At 41.9% G+C, this 20877-nt stretch overlaps 1 protein-coding gene across 2 annotated transcripts in view; it reads right to left on the bottom strand.

Moving 5' to 3' along the window:
- The window catches only part of MYO10 (myosin X), a 245183-nt gene that overhangs the window by 126301 nt on the left and 98005 nt on the right, over positions 1–20877 (bottom strand). For both annotated transcript variants that reach the window (XM_054017900.1, XM_054017901.1), the window contains exon 3: positions 14233–14391. In XM_054017900.1, coding sequence (XP_053873875.1) covers positions 14233–14391 — 159 coding nt within the window. The remainder of the gene's footprint in view (positions 1–14232; positions 14392–20877) is intronic.

Genomic DNA, 20877 nt, shown 5'->3' with positions numbered 1-20877 from the left:
CCCGTCTGGCAGAGATAATTGCCACTAAAAATATTGTTTTCATCGAAAGGTGTAAAAGGGAGCACGTGGCTAGGGGTTCAAATGGTTGTTGAGTTAAGCAAGATAGTACTAAATGAAGGTCCCACGGGGTGGTAGGTGGTTTAATGTCTGGGTATAGGGTTTGGAGTCCCTTGAGGAAACGCTTGGTGATAGGATGAGCAAAAACAGAAGTATCATCAATTTTGTCATGAAAAGTTGTAATAGCAGCTAAATGGACTCTGATGGAGCTGAAAGAAAGGTTGGATTGCTTAAGGTCCAATAGGTAGTCAAGTATGAGCGAAAGAGATACCAACGTGGGGCAAAGTTGTTTAGCTGAACACCAATGTGTGAATCATTTCCACTTTCGTAGATAGGTGGTGCGAGTAGATTGTGTTCTGCTACGTAGGAGCACTCTTTGAACTTGTTCAGAGCAATCCAATTCGCTTTGGGAGAACCATGTAGGAACCAAGCTTTGAAGTGAAGCATGGGCAGATTGGGGTGGAGAAAGCGGCCATGTTGTTGTGATAGGAGGTTTGGGATAAGAGGCAAGAAGATTGGTGGTTGAATCGACATCCGTGAGGAACGGAAACCACGGTTGTCTGGGCCACGATGAGGCAATTAGGATCACCCTGGCACGGTCTGTTCGTATTTTTATCAGAACCCTGTTGAGAACCGGTATCGGGGGAAACGCATAGAGTAAGGTTCGGTGCCATGGGATCATGAATGCGTCTCCCAGGGAATGTTTGCCCAGTCCCGCCCTGGAGCAAAAATTGGGACATTTCTTGTTTTTTGTAGTTGCAAAAAGGTCTATGGTTGGGTAACCCCAAATGCGGAATACATTGTGAATGGTTTTCTCGTCTATCTCCCATTCGGGGTCCCAGGGGAAGCGTCTGCTGAGTTCGTCCGCTGTGGTGTTCATTTTTCCGGGAAGATAGGCAGCCGATACCCGGATGTTGTTCGCAATGCACCAATTCCAGAGCTTCATAGCCTCTGTGCAAAGCGAATGGGATCGAGCTCCTCCCTGTCTGTTTACATAGAACATACATGCAATGTTGTCTGTCATTATGCGTACATGGTGATTCTTGATTAGTGGCAGAAAGTGACGGCACGCATTGCAAATGGCTTGAAGTTCTAGGACATTTATGTGCAGAGAGGTCTCGGTTGAAGACCATAGCCCCTGGACTGTGTGGTGAGACATGTGTGCACCCCAGCCTGTCAGAGATGCATCGGTAGTCAGTATGAGGGATGAAGTCTACTGAAGAAAGGAGACTCCAGAGCAGAGGTTGGAGTGAACTGTCCACCACTGTAGAGAATCTTTGACTCGGACAGGTATGGAGGGAGTCTTGTTTAGAGAGTGCACATTCGGTCTGTAAACCGTGGCCAACCACACTTGGAAGAACCTCATGTAGAGGCGTGCATTTTGGACGACAAAAGTGCACAAGGCCATGTGACCTAGTATTTGTAGATAATCTCGGACCGTCACCGGGGACTGTTGCGAATTTTTGTGGCCAGTCGGCTTATGGAGTTGAAGCGGTCAGGTGGGAGAGATGCCAATCCCGTCCGGGAGTCGAGGTATGCCCCTATGAACTCCAGATGTTGGGTGGGGTATAATGTGGATTTGTTTTTATTTGAAGGCCTAGAGATAGGAAACAATTGATAGTAAGCCGTATGGCTCTGAGAGCTTTGTCGAACATTGAAGCTTTGAGGAGGCAATCGTCTAGGTAAGAAAATATTACGACCCCTTGTTTTCTGAGGTAGGCAGTAACTATGGCTAGGATCTTGGAAAAAACACGGGGGGACATGGACAGTCCGAAGGGGAGAACCCTGTATTGAAAATGTGTTGAGCCAAGAGTAAAATGTAGGAATCGTCTGTGGGCCGGGTGTATAGTCACATGAAAATAGGCGTCCTGTAGGTCGAGGGCTGAAAACCAATCGCCCTGCTCCAGTGCTGGGATTATAGTGGTGAGAGTAACCATCTTGAACTTTTGCTTTTTGACAAATTTGTTGAGCCGCCTGAGGTCGAGGATTGGTCGCCATCCCCCAGTTCTCTTTTCTGTTAAGAAATAATGGGAGTAAAAACCCTTCCCTTTGTGTCGTTCTGGCACAATTTCTACTGCTCCCAGTTGAAGGAGATGGTGCACTTCTTGGAGGAGTAGTTGCTCGTGAGAGGAGTCCCTGAAGAGGGACGGGGTGGGTGGGAGGCAAGGAGAGGAAGGGGATGGCGTATCCAATTGTAACTACCTCTATGACCCACTTGTCGGAGGTAATGTTCTGCCATTGGTGGGAGAACGGTCGTAGGCGGTGTCCAAAGATAGGGGCGTTGGCTGAAGTGGGAACGCTGTTTTCTAAACCCTCGACCAAGGCTTCAAATCTGCCTATTAGTTGGAGGGGGCTGAGGTGCCCCCGCAGAATTGGGACAACGACGCTGGAATCTTGGTCTCTGGCGTTGTTGTTGTTGCTGCTCCTGTGGTCTATGGGAGTGTTGTGTATATGCCGGGTAGCGTGGACCTTGGTAAGGTTGCTATCTATATTGCTGTCTTCTGGTTGTAGGTGTCTGGAGGCCTATGGACCGGAGGGTTGCCCTTGAGTCCTTCATTGAATGAAGCACGTCGTTCGTCGTGGAGGCAAACAGTTTTTCACCGTCAAAGGGAAGATCTTCAATGGTGCTCTGAACCTCTCGAGGAAAGAAAGAGGAGGAGAGCCATGAACCCCGTCGCATGACCACTGCTGTGGCGGTCGATCTTGCTGCAGTGTTGGCTACATCGAGGGCTGCTTGAAGAGCAGTACGTGATATAATTTGTTCCTCAGAAACCAGAGCTGTGAATTGTTGTTTCTTCTGTTCTGGGATGTCATCAATAAAGTCCATGAATTTATTATAGTTTCTGTGGTCATATTTTGCAAGGACTGCAGTATAATTAGCTATACGAAATTGTAATGTCAAGGATGCATATACTTTACGACCAAAGAAGTCCAAGCGTTTACTGTCCTTGTTGGCTGGGGTGGAGCGGGAATACTGTTGTTTGGCCCTTTGGTTCGTTGCGTCTACTACTACGGAGTTTGGCGCCGGATGGGTAAAAAGGAATTCAGAGCCCTTTGAAGGGATGAAGTACTTCTGGTCTGCTTGTTTACAGATAGGTAGGCTTGTAGCTGGAGTATGCCAGATGGACTTAGCGGGTTCTAAAAGGGCTACGTTGATTGGTAATGCAACCCTAGAGGAAGAAGAGGGCAGTAGGATGTCCGTTAACTCATGCTGTTGTTCAGTGACTTCCTCCAAGTCAATTCTCAAGTCATTGGCAACTCTTTTAAAGAGGTCTTGGAATTTTGCATAGTCATCCGACGGTGTTGGAGGAAGGGGAAGTAAGCCTTCTTCAGGCGTTACTTCCGGCTCTGCTGGAATAGGAGCAGGACTCGGTTGATCCTGCAAGTGTGACGGTGCTGCCTGGTGTCTTGTGTCACTGGCAGATTCGTCAGGTGGCGGTGCTAGACCAGTGTTGCGCCTGGTCGATGTGCCGGAGCGCATGTGTTCTCGAGGGCATGATGCCCATGGTGCCCAATATTGCTATGGCGGTGGGTAGGGCATAGGTGGTGCCATCTGGGGGTTCAGCCCCCAGGGAGTAGGGTCCTGAGAATAGGATGAGGTAGTTTTCCCATAACCTCTGTTGACTGGGATCTGAGAGTGGGAGTCTTGATACGGAGAAAACACCTCCTGTGGACCAGTTTCCTCCTCACTGGAGGAAGGCTGTTCAGATCCTGACTCAGGCATTGGAGAAAAACAGTCATGCATCAGGGGAGACTGCAGAATAGGTGACACCAATAGATCTCTTGCCTGAGTAAATTGAAGTTGTGAAGCTCCTGTGTGAGGTGAACACTGTGCAGGAGGAAGTTGCCGTGACGGAACATGCTTCTGAGCAGGGGTTTTGCTTCTTATTTCCCTGTCAATCTGCTTTGCAGTTGCCAGTGCCGTGGTCGATGCCGGATGGGCAACATTAGCCTGTAGGGGTCAGGCACGTTGTGAAATGTCGGCACCGCGTCTGTCGCGGTGCCGAGCGGTGCCATAGGAGAGGCAGGCAGCTGAAAGCCTGAAGCCTCGGCACCGGAGCTTCGCGCCGCCGCCGCAGCCTCAGGCGGTTTTCGCGCAGTGCCGGAGGAGCCCGGCTCATCAAAGTTGCTGAGGCGGGGAAACACAGGCAGGGAGACTGTTGATCTGCCTGAAGAAATCTTGTGCCTCATAACCTTCTTTGGTGAAGAAGGCTGTCCTTTTTTTGTAGATTTTTGTGGTTTTTTTGAGGCGGGGGGGCTGTGGCGGGCAGCGGAGCCGGAGTCAGCGCCTGGATCTGAAACTGACCCCAGAGACTTTTGAAGGAGGAGCATTTTAAGTCTAAGCTCCCTGTCCTTCCGTGCCCTGGAACTAAGTTTGCTGCAGTGGGCACATTTTTGGGGAATGTGGGCTTCCCCCAAACATTTTATGCACGTGAGTGGCCATCAGACAGCGGGATAGCCTCCTGACAAGAAGGACAGCGCCTGAAGCCTGTGGAGCCAGGCATATCTGAAGCGGCTGCGGGTGACAGGAATTTTTTTTTTTTTTTATGGTAACAGATAAAAAGGATAACTAACTACACTAACAACGAACTGACAACAAACTAACTACTAGAAGGGTAACTGTAACGAGAAAGGGGAATTTCCTAACGAGTCTGCTGAGCTCCGTCTCAGGCCGGGGACGGTAGAGAAGGAACTGGGAGACCGGCCACGCATGCGTACTATTAACCTAGACTCACAGCGGGGGGCAGCCTCTGCGCATGCGTGGCCGGTACGAGTACTGCTGCAGAAGTCTCCGAGCAAAGGCGCAGGGACGCACCAACACCTGGAGTGGAGCACCCACAGGGGCATCTCTCGAAGAAGAATGCCAGTTCTCACTTTCAGGTGACATTGTGAACAAGAAGCGTGCAGCATTATCTCCTGCAAATTGTAACCAAACTTGTTTGTCTGAGGGATTGGCTGACCAAGAAGTTGGACTGAGTGTACTTGTAGTCTCTAAAGTTTTACACTGTTTTGTTTTTGAATATAGGTTTTTTTGGTACATAGTTCATTTTCATGATAAGGGGATTGCAGTACAGTACTTGTATTGGGTGAACTGAAAAATACTATTTCTTTTGTTTTTTACTGTGCAAATATTTGTAATCAGAAACAAATATAAAGTGAGCACTGTACACTTTTTATTCTGTGTTGTAATTGAAATCAATATATTTGAAAATGTAGAAAACATCCAAAAATATTTAAATCAATGGTATTCTATTATTAACAATGCGTTTAATCGTGCAATTGCTATTAATTTTAGTTGCACGATTAATTGTGATTAATTTTTTAATCGCTTGACAACCCTAGTTTTAACACATGCCCTATCTCTCTTTAGTACAGACCTGAACAACTGGCAGATTCAATTATCTCAGCCCAGTGATGCAACAGGATGGACCCTAATACAAGCCATGCAATCCACTTTGTCAATGCAGAGACCTAATTTCTATAACATATGCGGTTCAAGTGTAGTAACCAGATAAACAGCAGTTTACTTAATGAGTATTTAATACTGTTTGGTGGTCTCTGCATGGAGAATGCTAATATGGGATAGCACTGAATAGCAATTCAGGGGAATGTGCAATTATTGGCTTGGATGGTGAATCTTATTCTACCAATAACTGGACCAAGACAAAGTCTGATTGGTTTTAGACTAAGAAATAACTTCATTCTAGAGATCTGTGCTGAGGCACTGATGACCTGGCCAATCTGTGCATACAGAACAGCCATGTCACTTCTATTGTAAATTATTGAGAACAGTACTGATGCAATTGACGCTGGCATATAAGAATGCTTATGATCTCATTTACAAGAGTTTCACAGCAGTGTAACTCTACTGTTTTCTGAGAGTTACTCCTGATTACACCAATTTCAGTGTAATTAGGGGCAAAGGGTCATATCATTAGCCGGTGTAATCTGGCATAGCTCCACCAAAATCAGGAAAGCTACGCTGATTTGTGCCAGCTGAAGATCTGACCCAAAGGCTGCTTACATGCAGCTGCTCAGGACCATGTTTGGGCAGTTTACACATACCGTAAAGGCTTGCGATTAATACAGCCAAACTTTTGCATAAAATCACTACAGGTTTTGGCTTTGTAAACGGCCATTTTCTTTTTTTGACCATGTCCTCCCATTCACCCTCACCTCCACACCTCTTTTAAACTTGTACATATGTCCGGGGAGATCAGACAAGTGCCTCTATAGTGCATTAGTTAAACTTAATAAAAAACAGAATTCCTTAGGATGGGTAACAGTTGCAGAAGCACGTTTCATTATTTTCCCATGTAATATGCACTAACATCAGTTTCCTGTTGGCCACTCAGGCATGGCATGTCACAGAGCAACTGCACAACTAGTGTACAAAACCTAATGATATTTTTGTGAGTACAATAAAACTTTGGTATAATCTAAGGCAGTCGCCTCTGGAAATGTTAATTACCAAATACCATAGTAACGGACACTATATAAGAACCTAGATAGATTGGACGGGTTTATTGACCTGGATGCTAAAGCATCCCTGCTCTCTGAGTGGAATTTGAAGGGAGGGGGGGGAAAAAGGCAAGACAATTCATTATATCATTGATTATTATGTACAAGCATCAATCAGTTCCCTCAGGGAACTCTTGCGAATTAAACGAGAGAAAAATATGCTGTAATTAGATGGCTGAATTATTAGTAGCATAGCATACTCAGTTAAAAGAAATCATATGAAAAGAAAGCAGAGTTAAATCTGATTATAGACATTTTATATACTTTTCTAAAGACATATAACTAGTTTTGAGTCCAATGAAGTTGCTGAGATTTCTGCAATCAAACAAAGAATCAGAAAGGAACTAAGTATCAGTTTCGAGCTTTTTAAAATTAAGAGTGATTTTGCTCTCTCATCCCAGGTTATTATACATTTGCCTTTTCATCTAAAGGAGAATGAGTGGTGGCAAAAAGAAGGTACAAAAGCGCAAATAATGGAAACAGAGCTCTCTGTTACCACTGCCACTGTCTGATGGAATACTTTGCAGCTCAATTCTTGGTACAAGAACTATGTATACACACATACACAACCTAACATATGGTTACAATCATCTGCAGGCAGCTACAGTCTTAATTTGGGTTAGAAAATAATCCATTTTGTTCACCTACCCCACCCCTCCTGCAATCCCACTACAGACTGTCTGCCAAATTTGAGAAAACTATTTGACCTTTTTGACAATCTTCAGCTCATTATTCACATGAGAACTTGTAGCAATGACAGACAAACTGCTGCTTGGCACTTGCTGGGGAAAAGAGGGGCAGGGGAGAGAATCCACTCTGAATTTCTCTGAGTATACTGAGCTAGGAAAATGAAACGGATTCAAAATTGCAAATCCAAGGTAATGAACCTCTGATGGAATGAGTTCCTGATTCTGGGCATCACAAGCATGGTAAAAGAAAAGGCTGTTTAAGTTAGAGTAAATAAGCTACTCATGGCTTCCTAATGTCTTGAAGTGCACACTTCAAAGAAATAATCACTTCAAAGCAAGAACCAGCTAATTCCTACTTCAAAGTTGAATTCAAAAGGAAAATCAAATGTTTTTATGGATTGTGTTTAGATGGCAAAACAAGTCAATGGGGATGCTTTCAATATGGAATAATGCAGTATTTATAAGTGTAGAAGAGGAGGTGAGCTTGCATATTAATTTTATTTTTAGATATCTTCTAAACTTCAAAAAAAAAAAAAAAAAACCTTCCTTACTCTGATCTCTACAAAATGTGCTTTCCTGGACCAGTCGCTAACCACTTGACTGGCTGGGAAAAGAAAGAGGCAGCTCTCTTCAGTGGCAGTTCTAACATCATAATTTAAATGTCCTGTCCCCTGGTACGCTCCAAGTGATGTGGTTTATGGTGTCTTCCCCAAGACGGAGCTAGTCTCTTCTATGATGTGTGATTAACTGAAACTGACCCAAGGAGTGGCAGTCTCAACAGCGCGTGGGGACATTTATCCCTTTGATATGGCTACAAGCATAACCGCTATACACCACTGAACTGCCTGACACTTCTACTTTTGGAAATGAACATTTAAATGAAGTAGAAATTACATCCTTCAACTGTCTGTTTTATCATGTGCACATCACTGGCTTAGTTATAGGAAAGACTGTCTCAATTCCTGGTTTCCCTTCAAAGAGGTCACATTTTCAAGCATGGGTACCTTAATATGATGTCCACATTTAGCATTTGGATGCAGATACTGGCATTTGGATATTTTTAAAAGGTCATTCATATGCCTACTGTGAGTGCTGATCTGAGCTTTCAAATATGGGAATCTGACCTTATTTATGCTCGCACACAAAGCTGGACTCCCAATTTTAAATTAACCCCAGCTTTCCCCTTGGCAAAATAATGAAGAAGGTAGAGATAATCACCCCAACTGCCTCTGATCTCCACTAGTGTTCTGCCTAAATGCTTCCTCATAAGGCTTCAGACCTGCACATGGCACACAGACAACAATAATGGCAGAAACAACAACTGTTCTCTCTATCCAAAACTTCTGCTCCTCGATTATTGAAGTCATGCATTGCTACCGAGTCTTTCCAGGCTCCTCTCTATATAACTGCATCAGTAGCCACAAGCATATCCTTCCATGTTCGATTATCAAGGAGTCTGCACCTCTTCCTCTCAGACTTGGCCCTAGTCATGGTTACTTGTGCCTTCGTCCCATCCAGGTTGGACTACTGTTACGCGGTCTCTTTGGGTCTGTCCGAGAAAGCCACATTTAAGTTTCAGCTCATCTAATACCAGACAACTCACCTCATTTCTAGGAGAGATAGGAGACACATGCTCCCCACTCTTTCCCTGTGCATTTCTGGATCCACTTGGGGGCCAATTCCTTATCTTCAGTTCCATCAATGGACTAGGACTTGGCTACCTCAGGATCCACCTCTTCCTCACGTCTACACCAAGAAAACTACTATCAGCAGGGACATTACAGCAGACAGAGTCCAAGCTGCAACTCTCAGCAGTCAGAAGAAGAATGCATTGCATGGAGGGCCCTGACCTATGGGGCTCCCTACCACCAGAGATAAAGAGAAGCTTCTGTCTCCTCTTTTAGAGCACAACCCACAGCACACCTCTTTGGAGAGACGTCCACAAGAAAGGCTACAGAAGAGCTAAGAAGACTGTCCCTTCCCTTAGATAATGTCCTCCAAAACAAAATAAATCCTAAATAAAGGAGGAGCAGAGAAAAGCGTCCCTCCTCAGGTAACAGTTTTACTTCTTTGAGTATTGTGTTTGGAGCCTGGCTACTGAGGTGACCGTCCTGTTCTACAGTCATTTAAAAGGGCAGGTACCTCCCACGGTTCTATAACAAAACAAGGAGGGAGAGAGGAACAGCACGTGTTTGTTTTCCTTTGTGGAAATTCAGATAAGGAAAGAGTAAAGCAGTGTCTGAGGAAAAGACATTAAACGCAGAACAGATTTAGGTATGTTCAATTTTTACTTGAGACGTCAAAATGGTTCAACTCAAATTAGAATGGAGTTTATTATCTCTTCCAGCATCAATCTGGACACCACTAGCTGCTTCAGAATATTGACTACAGATTTAGATGAGTTTCTGTTAGTGCAGAAGTTTCCTATAGCCCAGCATTCCCTGAATGGAAGAGGGGAAAAAATAATAAGGCTTATACTTTACACTGGTCTTCACTGCTGGAGTTGCTGGCTGAGGCTAAGCAAATCAATGAGGAGCCTGATAAGCTGTGGCATCCATGGCAAATATCTTTACGATAATAAGGAAATAATGGAGGGTTTAAGGATAAGGGTATCATCATGCCAGGCAAAAAGGCATAAAAGGCGTAATTAACTGAAGTGAACTGCAAATTGAAATTGTACATAAATCTTCAGATGTTTACCTATGTCTTCTCTGCAGGAATAAGAGCGTTTTAATATAGGAAAGAAAAAACTACTGTTTGGAACAAATGGATTATCAAGAAAAAAGAGCTACATTTAAAATGTCTTCATTGGAAAGCAACAATGTTAACTTTTCTCTCCACAATATCTATATCTATTTATTCTCCTTTGTAATTTCACAGAGAATCTTCACAAGCCTTTCCACATACAATTTAGAAATTAGTGGACTGCATTTCAGATCATGACATTTTGCTGTATAAACAAACAAGTAAATATACAGCACTACACTGCACTCACTATGATGAGTATCAAGCTACTTCCCTCTCTCATTGCCATGTGAGCCAGAAGGTTTTTTAAAAACATCATAATGTCTGTGTTACTTTAAATATAATTTGTATGCTGCTTTTTTAAAAAGTTACATACATTAAACTTTACTCTATGAATATACATTCTTCCACAGAAAAAACAAAGTTAGCAGAGAGACCACAATAGCTCTGCAAGCTAAAGGCCAGGTTGTGGCATTTGCACAATGGCCTGTGATAGGGCGCGGGCCGGAGACAGCTCACCCAAGGAAGAGGACAGTGCTTAGAGAGGCACAATTCCTTGCTGATTTCCCTACAATGCATGACGCTCCTGTTGGCCAGTCGCCTCTGTGGGCTAGTGGCAGGGAGTCAGATTAATGGCTCCATACCCTTCCTGACCCAGTGGGGAAGAGGGACATGGAGGAAAGCTATGGTTGCCTCTGGCCCTGATACAAAGAATTTAAACGTAAGGGGGAGGGTCCTTGTGTGTTCCGTGCAAGGAACGATCCAGTCCAAAACGAGAATGACAATGAAGCTTATCCCTTTAGCTGTATGAAAACATTTGTCAAATGTTAAGTGAACCTAATCTAACCTTTCCCCCCTATCAAATTTTGGCTTTATCCCAGTAACGTATCATTGCACTGTCCCTACATGGTTCAATAGCTCTGATTTGGGCATACAGTATCCACCTTATGATTGGCCACTCCCAGCGACAAAAAATTTCAGACTGCATCTTTTGCTATCTGAAGTGCCACCACTCCTGGAGCCCTTATCCCATTACTACATCACCCTCAGCACTGCGACAGTGCTCTAGCTGGAGTGGAATAGAACTGCTTCCTATATCAGACTCTGGTCACATATGTAGGCCAAGTGGGTTGCTTGAATACAAATTTCACTGCATTGTATTTGAATGAGCCTGGGTTTTGCGAGATGATGACACAGTGGACCCAAACAGTAAAATCAACAATATCGCAGGGACAATGAGCAGCATCAGCAACTGAAGGTGCCATGTCACCAGGAACAAAACACAAATCTGTCTGTCTAGGAATTTATACTGCACTCATCACCAGAATATTAGAGAGATCCATGAGTTGCCACAACAAGACCGGGAACAAACTAGAACACAGCTCTGTAAATATAGCTGTTTCTTGATTCTCCACAAGGGCTTTTATTCCCTTAAAAAAAGGGAGAATCTAAATGTCAGCCTGTCTACGCACTGGGAAATTTATAGGTAGTTATTAATTTTTACTCTTAAAAATAAATAAATTAATCACAAGGAATCCTGAAACATGTTTCCTTAATTTCTTCAACTCTGCGCATGCAAAGGAAGTAGTTCATGTATGCTGAGCTATCAGCATTGATTTTTTATTTATTGATTTTTATTTTATTTTATTTTTTAGACAAAATGGTTCATTTTTTTTTGAAGAAAAAAATATAAAAATTAGGGCTGTCGATTAATCACAGTTCATTCATGCGATTAACTCAAAAAAATTAATCGTGATTAATCACAGTTTTAATCGTACTGTTAAACAATAGAATACCCATTGAAATTTATTAAATATTTTGGATGTTTTTCTACATTTTCATATACATTGTATTCTATGCTGTAATTGAAATCAAAATGTAACTGAAATCTAAATATTTGTACTGTAAAATTATAAACAGAAAAATCATATTTTCCAATTCACGTCATACAAGTACTATAGTGCAATCTCTTTGTCGTGAAAGTGCAATTTACAAATGTAGAATTTTTTTTGTTACATAACTGTGCTCAAAAACAAAACAATGTAAAACTTCAGAGCCTACAGAAAATGAGAACTTTTGAGTGGGCATTGCAAGGTATTTACGTGCCAGATATGCTAAACATTCGTATGCCCCTTCATGCTTCGGCCACCATTCCAGAGTACATGCTTCCATGCTGATGAGGCTCGTTAAAAAAAATAATGCAATAATTAAATTTGTGACTAAATTCCTTGGGGGAGAATTGTATGTCTCTGGCTCTATTTTACCCACATTCTGCCATATATTTCATGTTATAGCAGTCTCAGCTGATGACTCAGTACATATTGTTCGTTTTAAGAACACTTCCGCTGAAGATTTGACAAAACACAAAGAAAGTACCAATGTGAGATTTCTAAAGATAGCTACAGCGCTTGACCCAAGGTTTAAGAATCTGAAGTGCCTTCCAAAAATCTGAGAGGGACGAGGTGTGGAGCATGCTTTCAGAAGTCTTAAAAGAGCAACACTCCGATGCGGAAACTACAGAACCTGAACCACCAAAAAAGAAAGCTGTTTTGGATGGTTATTGAGCAGAACCTATCATCAGCATGGACGCGTATCCCCTGGAATGGCGGTTGAAGAATGAAGGGACACATGAATCTTTAGCACATCTGGCACATAAATATTTTGCGACGCCGGCTACAACAGTGCCATGAGAACGCCTGTTCTCACTTTCAGGTGACATTGTAAACAGGAAGCGGGCAGCATTATCTCCTGCAAATTGTAACCAAGCTTGTTTGTCTGAGCGATTGGCTGAACAAGTAGTAGGACTGAGTGGACTTGCAGGCTCTAAAATTTTACATTGTTTTGGCTTTGATTGCAGGTTTTTTTGTACATAATTCTATATCTGTACGCTCAACTTTCATGATAAAGAGATTGCACAACAGTGCTTGTATTAGGTGAATTGAAAAACACTATTTCTTTTGTTTTTTACAGTGCAAATACTTGTAATCAAAAATAAATATAAAGTGAGCACTGTACACTTTGTATTCTGTGTTTTAATTGGAAGCAATATATTTGAAAATGTAGAAAACATCCAAAAATATTTAAATAAATGGTGTTCTATTATTAACAGTGCGATTAATTGCGATTAATTTTTTTAATCGCTTGACAGCCCTAATAAAAATTATGAGGGCCTCACAAAACATATTAAAAAAAGACAAGCTCAAAATTTAAGATTATCAGCACTGACTATTCCTTTGGCAGCGACATGTAACGGAACAAAAACAGGTTTGTGCCCTTTTGTGTTTCTTTATGGTGGATAATCAAATTCCCTAAAGGTGATGGTTGTTTGGTTTTTAAATATGTGTTTACTTAAATTCAGCCTATTTGTTTACAAGAGATGGACCTTGGCAGAAAATAACATTATGCTGGCTAATCCAAGAAATTGGAAAGAAAATTTAGGCTAAATTACTGCATGTCAAATTATTTTATTGCACTTTATTACAAAATGAAAAATAAGTATAAAAAAAGCCTGTTGGGATCAACATTGGTGCTAAAAAGTAAAATCGAAACTCTATTAGCCATAGAAGTGGGCAATATAAAGTCAAGAAAAATAAAACTCCATGTAGACTAATGGTCTGATTTTCAGAGGCCCTGAGCACCCAGCTGCTTCCACTGATGTAAGCTCCTAAACCTGACCAATTTCTATGGCATGGGCTCGCCACCTGTGGGATCATGATAACCACCCTATCCTACCCATATTGAAGAATGGGAGAAGGGTCTCAGCTGGATTCTGGCCAGATGGGATCCCCAGAGGGGGATTCAATATGTAAAAGATTGAGAAGCACTGTTCTATTGTGTCCTCTCAGACAATCTTCTCACAACTTCATCTGTTGCAGTATATTTTAAAAAAAAACAAAACAAAACAGCATCTTTGCTCTCCTGACCTGTCCCAACATATTTTAATGAATAAAAAAGGAAGACCTTAAAAATCAGTATAATGTCTGATTTTCATAGACATCAAAGATTCCATTGCACTTTTCTCATCAGCCCTTGACCAAACTTTCCCTCCATTTTTTTCTGGTGGAAAGTCACCCTCCAACACATAGATGGATTCATTTCAGTCCTATGCATGTATATAGTTTGAAGAACTTAGGGGATGGGAGGTGCTAGATAAGTGTAAAATATTGCTGTTACATTCAGGAAAACATTCTTCATAGTTTTTGTTTCAGAAGATACTTACATAGATTTTATTTTGCTGATATCGCTGGAATAAGTTGTGCATGATGGAGCCCTCATGGAGGTCTACGAGTGCTGCCATGTCTTCCACACTCTCCACACTTGTTTGATGCATAGCTGTTACTTTTTGGTGCGTGATTGTACTCTGTTTGTAAGTGAATACCTGAAGGAGGAAAAACAGGCGGTGCATTAAAGTATCATGGCTATACAAGAAAGTATTGTTCAAGCTGATAAACTGGACAGAGAGTCAAAACAAAGCACCTGCACCACGTCAGTCCAATTTATACCTATTTTGAGGACTTATGGGAGACATAAGCCTTGTAAACACGCACAGGAAAAGACTATTCCTGAGGTTACTAATAACTACATAATGAGTAGTCAGAGGACTGTAGTTCAGTTTGGGGTGAATAGAGTCCCATCACTGCATACTGCACTATTTAGGACTTCATTTACCAGGACAAATTTCTCCCTAAAGTAACTCCACTGATTTCAATGAAATTACACTGGGAAAGAATCATGTTTTGCAGTAACAAGTGTCAGAAATAAAAAAGTATTTATTCAATCACGGCTAGCAAAGTAAACATTTATGGGCTTGGTCCAACGCTCATTTAAATCTTTCCATTGTACTCTACGATCAGGATCAATGACACGTTAGGTCATTAATCCAACATTAATGTGCAGGTTAAGTACCATGTGGTACAGTCTTTCAAGAGCAGGTGTCAGACTGTGATGAAAATGCATTGGACAAAACACAATTAGAGTATTTACCCATTAAATGAGTTCATGCATTTTCCATACAGTTGTTCTAAAGATCTGCTTGGAAGATATTTACATACAGAACCTAAGTAAATCACCTTGTATGGGTTCTTGTGACAAAATCATTACCGAGGATATCTAATATCTTTGGAATTCAGTTTTCTGTTTCTTTTTTAATTCACATTCCTGGCAGCTAACCTCTATATGCACTGAATATATCATAAAAATAATTTCTGTAGGAGTTGCTTTTTCATTTATATAGCCAACCCTACTTGGCAATCTTATTCACTGGTAACGTAATCACCCTTAAAAAATGAGAAATCCAAACACGGGGTAATGCAGAGATTTTAATAATGTGGTACATGAAAAAATCTTCCAAAGCCTTCTGAAATAATATTTATAAAGCTTTCTTCTGACTTAAAGATTGTGATAACTGGCAGTCTAACTAGTTGTGAACATTTCAGAGTTGCTTATGTGGGCTACGAATTGCATGTTACTGGAGATTGGAACAATACGGTGCAAGATGCCAAGTCTTCTCAGGAAAAGAAAAAACTTCTAAAACCTAAATATTTTCGGAGAAAAAGACTGAACGTATTTCTTCTAATGAGGAGCTGAACAGGTGCAGTAATGTTCAGAATTATAGGAAGCGACTCTGTAAAAATAGAGGCCTGCCACGACTAGACATAGCAAAACAAACAGTGAAAACCATGTCATTGCTACAACAGAAACAGAGGGAGGAGGGAGACCAAGATCAGTTACAGACTGAACGGAAGGCAGAAACAAGTTGTAACACTGAAGAAATTCAGTATTCAGGATCATTATCAGAATAATAGGCCTTCTGGGAAGCCAGTTAAAAACCACGTGGATGGAATGCAGGTTTGTGGCAGAAAGTATGAGAACCACCACTAGCTATTATTCATATTGGAACCAATAGTGTGGAAGAGAAGGAAGAATTCAGAAAACTTTACAATTCTAACAAGAGTGGCAGACTTTCAAAACTTCTCAATACTGCAGGCACATTCACAAAGACCCAGGCTGATCCAGAAGATGCATGGTTAACTGAGGGCAAATGAAGATTTAACTTCTGGAGGCCCTGGACAGTGTTCTGCAGGGTCAACTGTTGGATATAGAAGACAAGAAAAGCACTTGATCAGGGAAGACTGAAGTTGTTTGGAACGGCTAAATAGGAGGGTAAGGGAATTAAACCAGGCAATGGTGGGTGGGAGAGAATTAGTTATCTGAACCATGAAATGGGCAGGAGGAAAGCTGTGTCAGAGAAAAGTAAATGAAGTCACAACAAATCTTTGGCCTGCAAACATTTTTAGAGTCCCTAAGACTAAATCATACAAAAGAACAGAGTCTGGAAACAGAGCCAGGCACAATTTCCTTGCCATTGCTGGGGCCTTGGGCACTGGTGCACCTCAGTCCCTCCTATTCTCTGCCTGTGGCACAAAACAGTCTAGTCTCCTGTGGGCTGTAAAACTTTGGTCTAATTTTGGTTGTTGGGTTTAGTGTGCAGGCACTGGGCGGTGTTGGTGGCCTGTGATACACAGGAGGTCTGACTAGATGATCTGGTGGTTCCCTTTGGCCTTAAACTCTATCACAATATCAAACAGATTAAATGTATTAATAAATTAATTAATAAATACAAGACGTATGGTGGAAAAGCAAAAGGAATGTGATATATGCCATCATGTGCCAGCAATGCCCCTCTGCCATGTACATTGGCCAAACCGGACAGTCTCTACGCAAAAGAATTAATGGACACAAATCTGACATCAGGAATCAAAATACTCAAAAACCAGTGGGAGAACACTTTAACCTGTCTGGTCATTCAGTGACAGACCTGCGGGTGGCTATATTACAACAGAAAAACTTCAAAAACAGACTCCAAAGAGAGACTGCAGAGCTAGAATTGATATGCAAACTAGACACAATCAACTCCGGTTTGAATAAGGACTGGGAATGGCTGAGCCATTACAAACATTGACTCTATCTCCCCTTGTAAGTACTCTCACACTTCTTATCACACTGTCTGTACTCGGCTAGCTTGATTATCACTTCAAACGTTTTTTTTCTCTTAATTAATTGGCCTCTCAGAGTTGGTAAGACAACTCCCACCTGTTTATGCTCTCTGTATGTGTGTATATATATCTCCTCATTATATGTTCCATTCTATATGCATCCGAAGAAGTGGGCTGTAGTCCACGAAAGCTTATGCTCTAATAAATTTGTTAGTCTCTAAGGTGCCACAAGTACTCCTGTTCTTCTTTTTGCGGATACAGACTAACACGGCTGTTACTCAAACTTGAGGATAGAAGGAAGAACATCATGGGCAGGGAACAGACAAAAAGAAGAGGGGCGGAGGGGGTAGGAAATGACAGAAGAGTGATAGCATTATATGAGAGAAATGAGCAACTTGAGCAGAGGCTATCCAAGAGGAAAGAGATGAAATTAAAACAAAATGGGTTCTGTTGAGAAGGGTTAAGAAGCCAAAATAAAAGAAAAAAGAAAAAAAGTGTGTGTGAAGTCAGCTTCCTGTAGATATGGGTCATGTAAAAGGAGCAAGCACTAGCCAAGGAAATAGACAAAATCACTTTTAAAAAGGAGGAATTTATTTTTAGGGGATTTCAATTTCCTTCATATTCCTGCCTCGGAATCCAGGTAGGTCACGCAGGTGAGAAGGGAGTTCCTGAATAGTTAAGCACAAAGTAATAAAGAAATGAAACAAGGGTGAAAAAAACAAAAACTTAAACCTTGCAAGGACTAATTAGAAGGTCACAGTGTAAGATATTGTAGCACAGGAAACCCCGCGGGGTGGGGTGACCACAACACCGTGACAGGTTACAGAACCGATGCAAGCACAAGAAGAGGAAGATGAACAAGCAGATTTCTGAACTTTAAAAGATCAAACTTTGGCAGAATACAGAATCTGGCACCCACTCTGAACTGGCAGCGGTATCAGAGGGTCACACAAAACACAAAGGAAGGTTGGAACAAAATTTAAGACAGCACTAAATGAGGACTCAGCAAAAATGCTTTCCTCTCAAGATATAAATATACCAGGAAAATAATTTGTACATGCTGAATTCATAGGGAGGCTATGAATTAAATCCTAAGGAAGAGAGGGTATGCAAAATAAAAGTAAGAGGTCTGAAAATTACCACGGAGAGGGGAGAGGCAGCAAAACTGGAATACAATCAGAAGGTTCAATCTTGCAAGAAAATCAGTTAGAGGTTAAAATAGAAGGGAACACAGAGTGTGGAATAACTGGAAAGGAAACAAATGCTCTGAAAATACACAAGAAGAAAACAGGTCCCTCTAAAGGAGTAAAGGGCACCCCACCCGGTGAGGACAGTGACACCTCACAAATGCTTAATGACTAGCCTGCAGTGGTAAACACACCAATAGATAAAGCAAAGATAGAGGTGACTCTTGACCAGACAATAGTGAGGAGAAGGATATTTCTGAACTATGGTCAGGAGAGAACAAAGTGTGAAAGAAAAACAAGCATGAACACTCCAGGGTTCTAAAGGAATTTAGAAGGGAACTGCCAAATCCCCAGATACCATTACATTGCTAAAAACAGAGCACACACACCTGAGGACTGGAGGAAAATTGGTTTAGTGCCAAACTTGGAGAAGGGGGGAAAATATGACTGAAGGCAGGTAAATACAGGCCACTATGTTATACTTCTCTCTCAGCTAACAATACTGAATGTTACATGGATGAACAGGGATCATTAGATAAATGTTAACATTAGCAAGAGGGTGACATAGGCAGAGAGGGGGAGAGGGAATGAAGAAAGGTGAGATTAAAACAGTGGATAATCTGCCCTGATTTCATCAAAGCTTGCAAGAGAAGTGGGCATGAGATGGCCCCACACCTCAGCTTTCTGACTCACTTCTGTTTAGAACTCTAGGGACATCATAGATAGGGTTTTCAAACATGCTCATTGTTGGCCTAACTGTACTCCCTCTGAGTCAATGGTAAAGTTCCACTGATTTCACTTGAAAGCAGACCAACACCCAGTGCTTAATACATAAATAAATGAATGAATGAATAAAAAATACCCACTCAAGGCTAGTACCATCTGAAGCCTTCCATTTGCCAGGCCTCCCATGAAATAACATCGCAGTTCTGGGTATGAAGGGCAAAAACTATACCCACCTTTTGGAAGTAGTACAGACAACAGGAAATGATTGAGGGGATGGAAGCAAGGTCATATAAGGAATCATTTTGTGACCTTAACATGGTCAGCTAAGGAAAAAACAGCTAGAAAGGGGAATTCAGTAATGATATGCAAGTACTTCAAGAGGATGTACAAAGATATGGGCATGAATGTGTTCACTCTACCACAGCAATGCTCACATTTTCCTAGGAATGACTTTCCAAATAAGCCATTCCTGTGATGCAGGGATGTTATGTACTCGGGGGGGAGGGGGGCGAGGGAGGGGGCGCGATGCTGCCGAGACACTCTATTAAGAGGTGGTCCACACCATGAAAAAGTTTGAGAACCCCTTTTGTTCAAGACCGAACACGAGGGCTGGGTTTGTGACATGATTAGAAGCCATGCTTTTATGAATTACATATATCCCTGGCATTTGGAATGTGCTGTTCGACTATTTTAAGTTATCATGCCTTTTTTTAAACCTACTCAAATTCATTGATGAATTATGAAAAGTAAAAAAAAAGCCATGCATTTGAAGTGTAACATCATAATTAAAATCATTCAAAGGACGCTTTTTAAAGGAACATTAAAAATCTCCACTAGTTTGCCCCTCCCTATTTCTTTATGTGCAGTATACCACTTTATTTTGCACAGTGATTAAATCTCTAATGAAAAGAGTGAGGAATCTTTTTTCATTAATCATTATCTTTAAAAAAAAATCACTGCGTCAATTTCTCTTTAGTAACGAATCGGCCCTTGGAACCAAAAACTAATGGAAAAACATGATAGTAGCGGAATTAACTTGTAACTCAATGTATAGACACTGGGGCCCAATCCTATGGTCCTTCCAGAGCCCAAATTTGGAATGGGCAGGGACATAGAATCAAGCTTCAAATGAGAAACTTTGAGATGTACTCTCTCTCTTCATCTATATCACCACATGATGTGGTATTAAACAACCAGATCACTATTTGGAGACCTCCATCCTACCACCACCGTTTTCATGGAAAAATCTGAGGGCCTTAGGATCTGTCTCCTGCTGACATCACTGTTATTTGCATGCCATGCAAGTAGTATCCCTGCCTCCACACGCTCACTCATTCTGTCATTCTCTTTTTATTTATACTTGCTTTGAGTCAAAGTGACTCCCAGCATGGAGTGTGGGACAGGAAAAACTCACGGACTAGTAGGACCTCATATGGTTCAGATGCAGCACGCCAGCAATCCCAATGGGCATGGGCAGTTACAATTTAAATGTCAACACTGTTTATGACTATTTCAGCATTGATCATTTTAGCAGAAACATCCAGCACTGAGGGTGGTGACCAAGGGAACTGGAACCTTTGTACAAGTGGAGGAGGGGGACACAAGGCCAAAATGCCCCCTCCCTCTCTGTGGCTAGCTGCTCTGGCAGTGAGCCAGCTGCCCTCTCTTCTGGAGCTACAGCAGCCCCTGGTGGGTAAAAGGTGTAATTTCAGTGCCTCCCCAGCAGAATAGATTCTGTAGGCGGGAAAAATAATCTCCGGGAAACATGAATTCTCACCGCCCCCCCTTCCAGTTCTGGTGTTGGTGACAGTGTTGAACTGAAAATCGGTTAAAGGGGGTATTAATGTGTTGGTGTAGTTTACTATCATGATGGCAGCTGGAGACTGGTATTAAGTCAGGCATAAATGTTGGCTTAATTTAGGATGCCATTGTTTTTTGGCATCTGTGTTGTGGCGT

The sequence above is a fragment of the Malaclemys terrapin genome, chromosome 2 (assembly GCF_027887155.1).
Source record: "Malaclemys terrapin pileata isolate rMalTer1 chromosome 2, rMalTer1.hap1, whole genome shotgun sequence".
Classification (NCBI taxonomy): domain Eukaryota; kingdom Metazoa; phylum Chordata; order Testudines; family Emydidae; genus Malaclemys; species Malaclemys terrapin.
The sequence above is the reverse complement of the archived record's forward strand: the minus strand, read 5'-3'. Positions and strand labels throughout refer to the sequence as shown.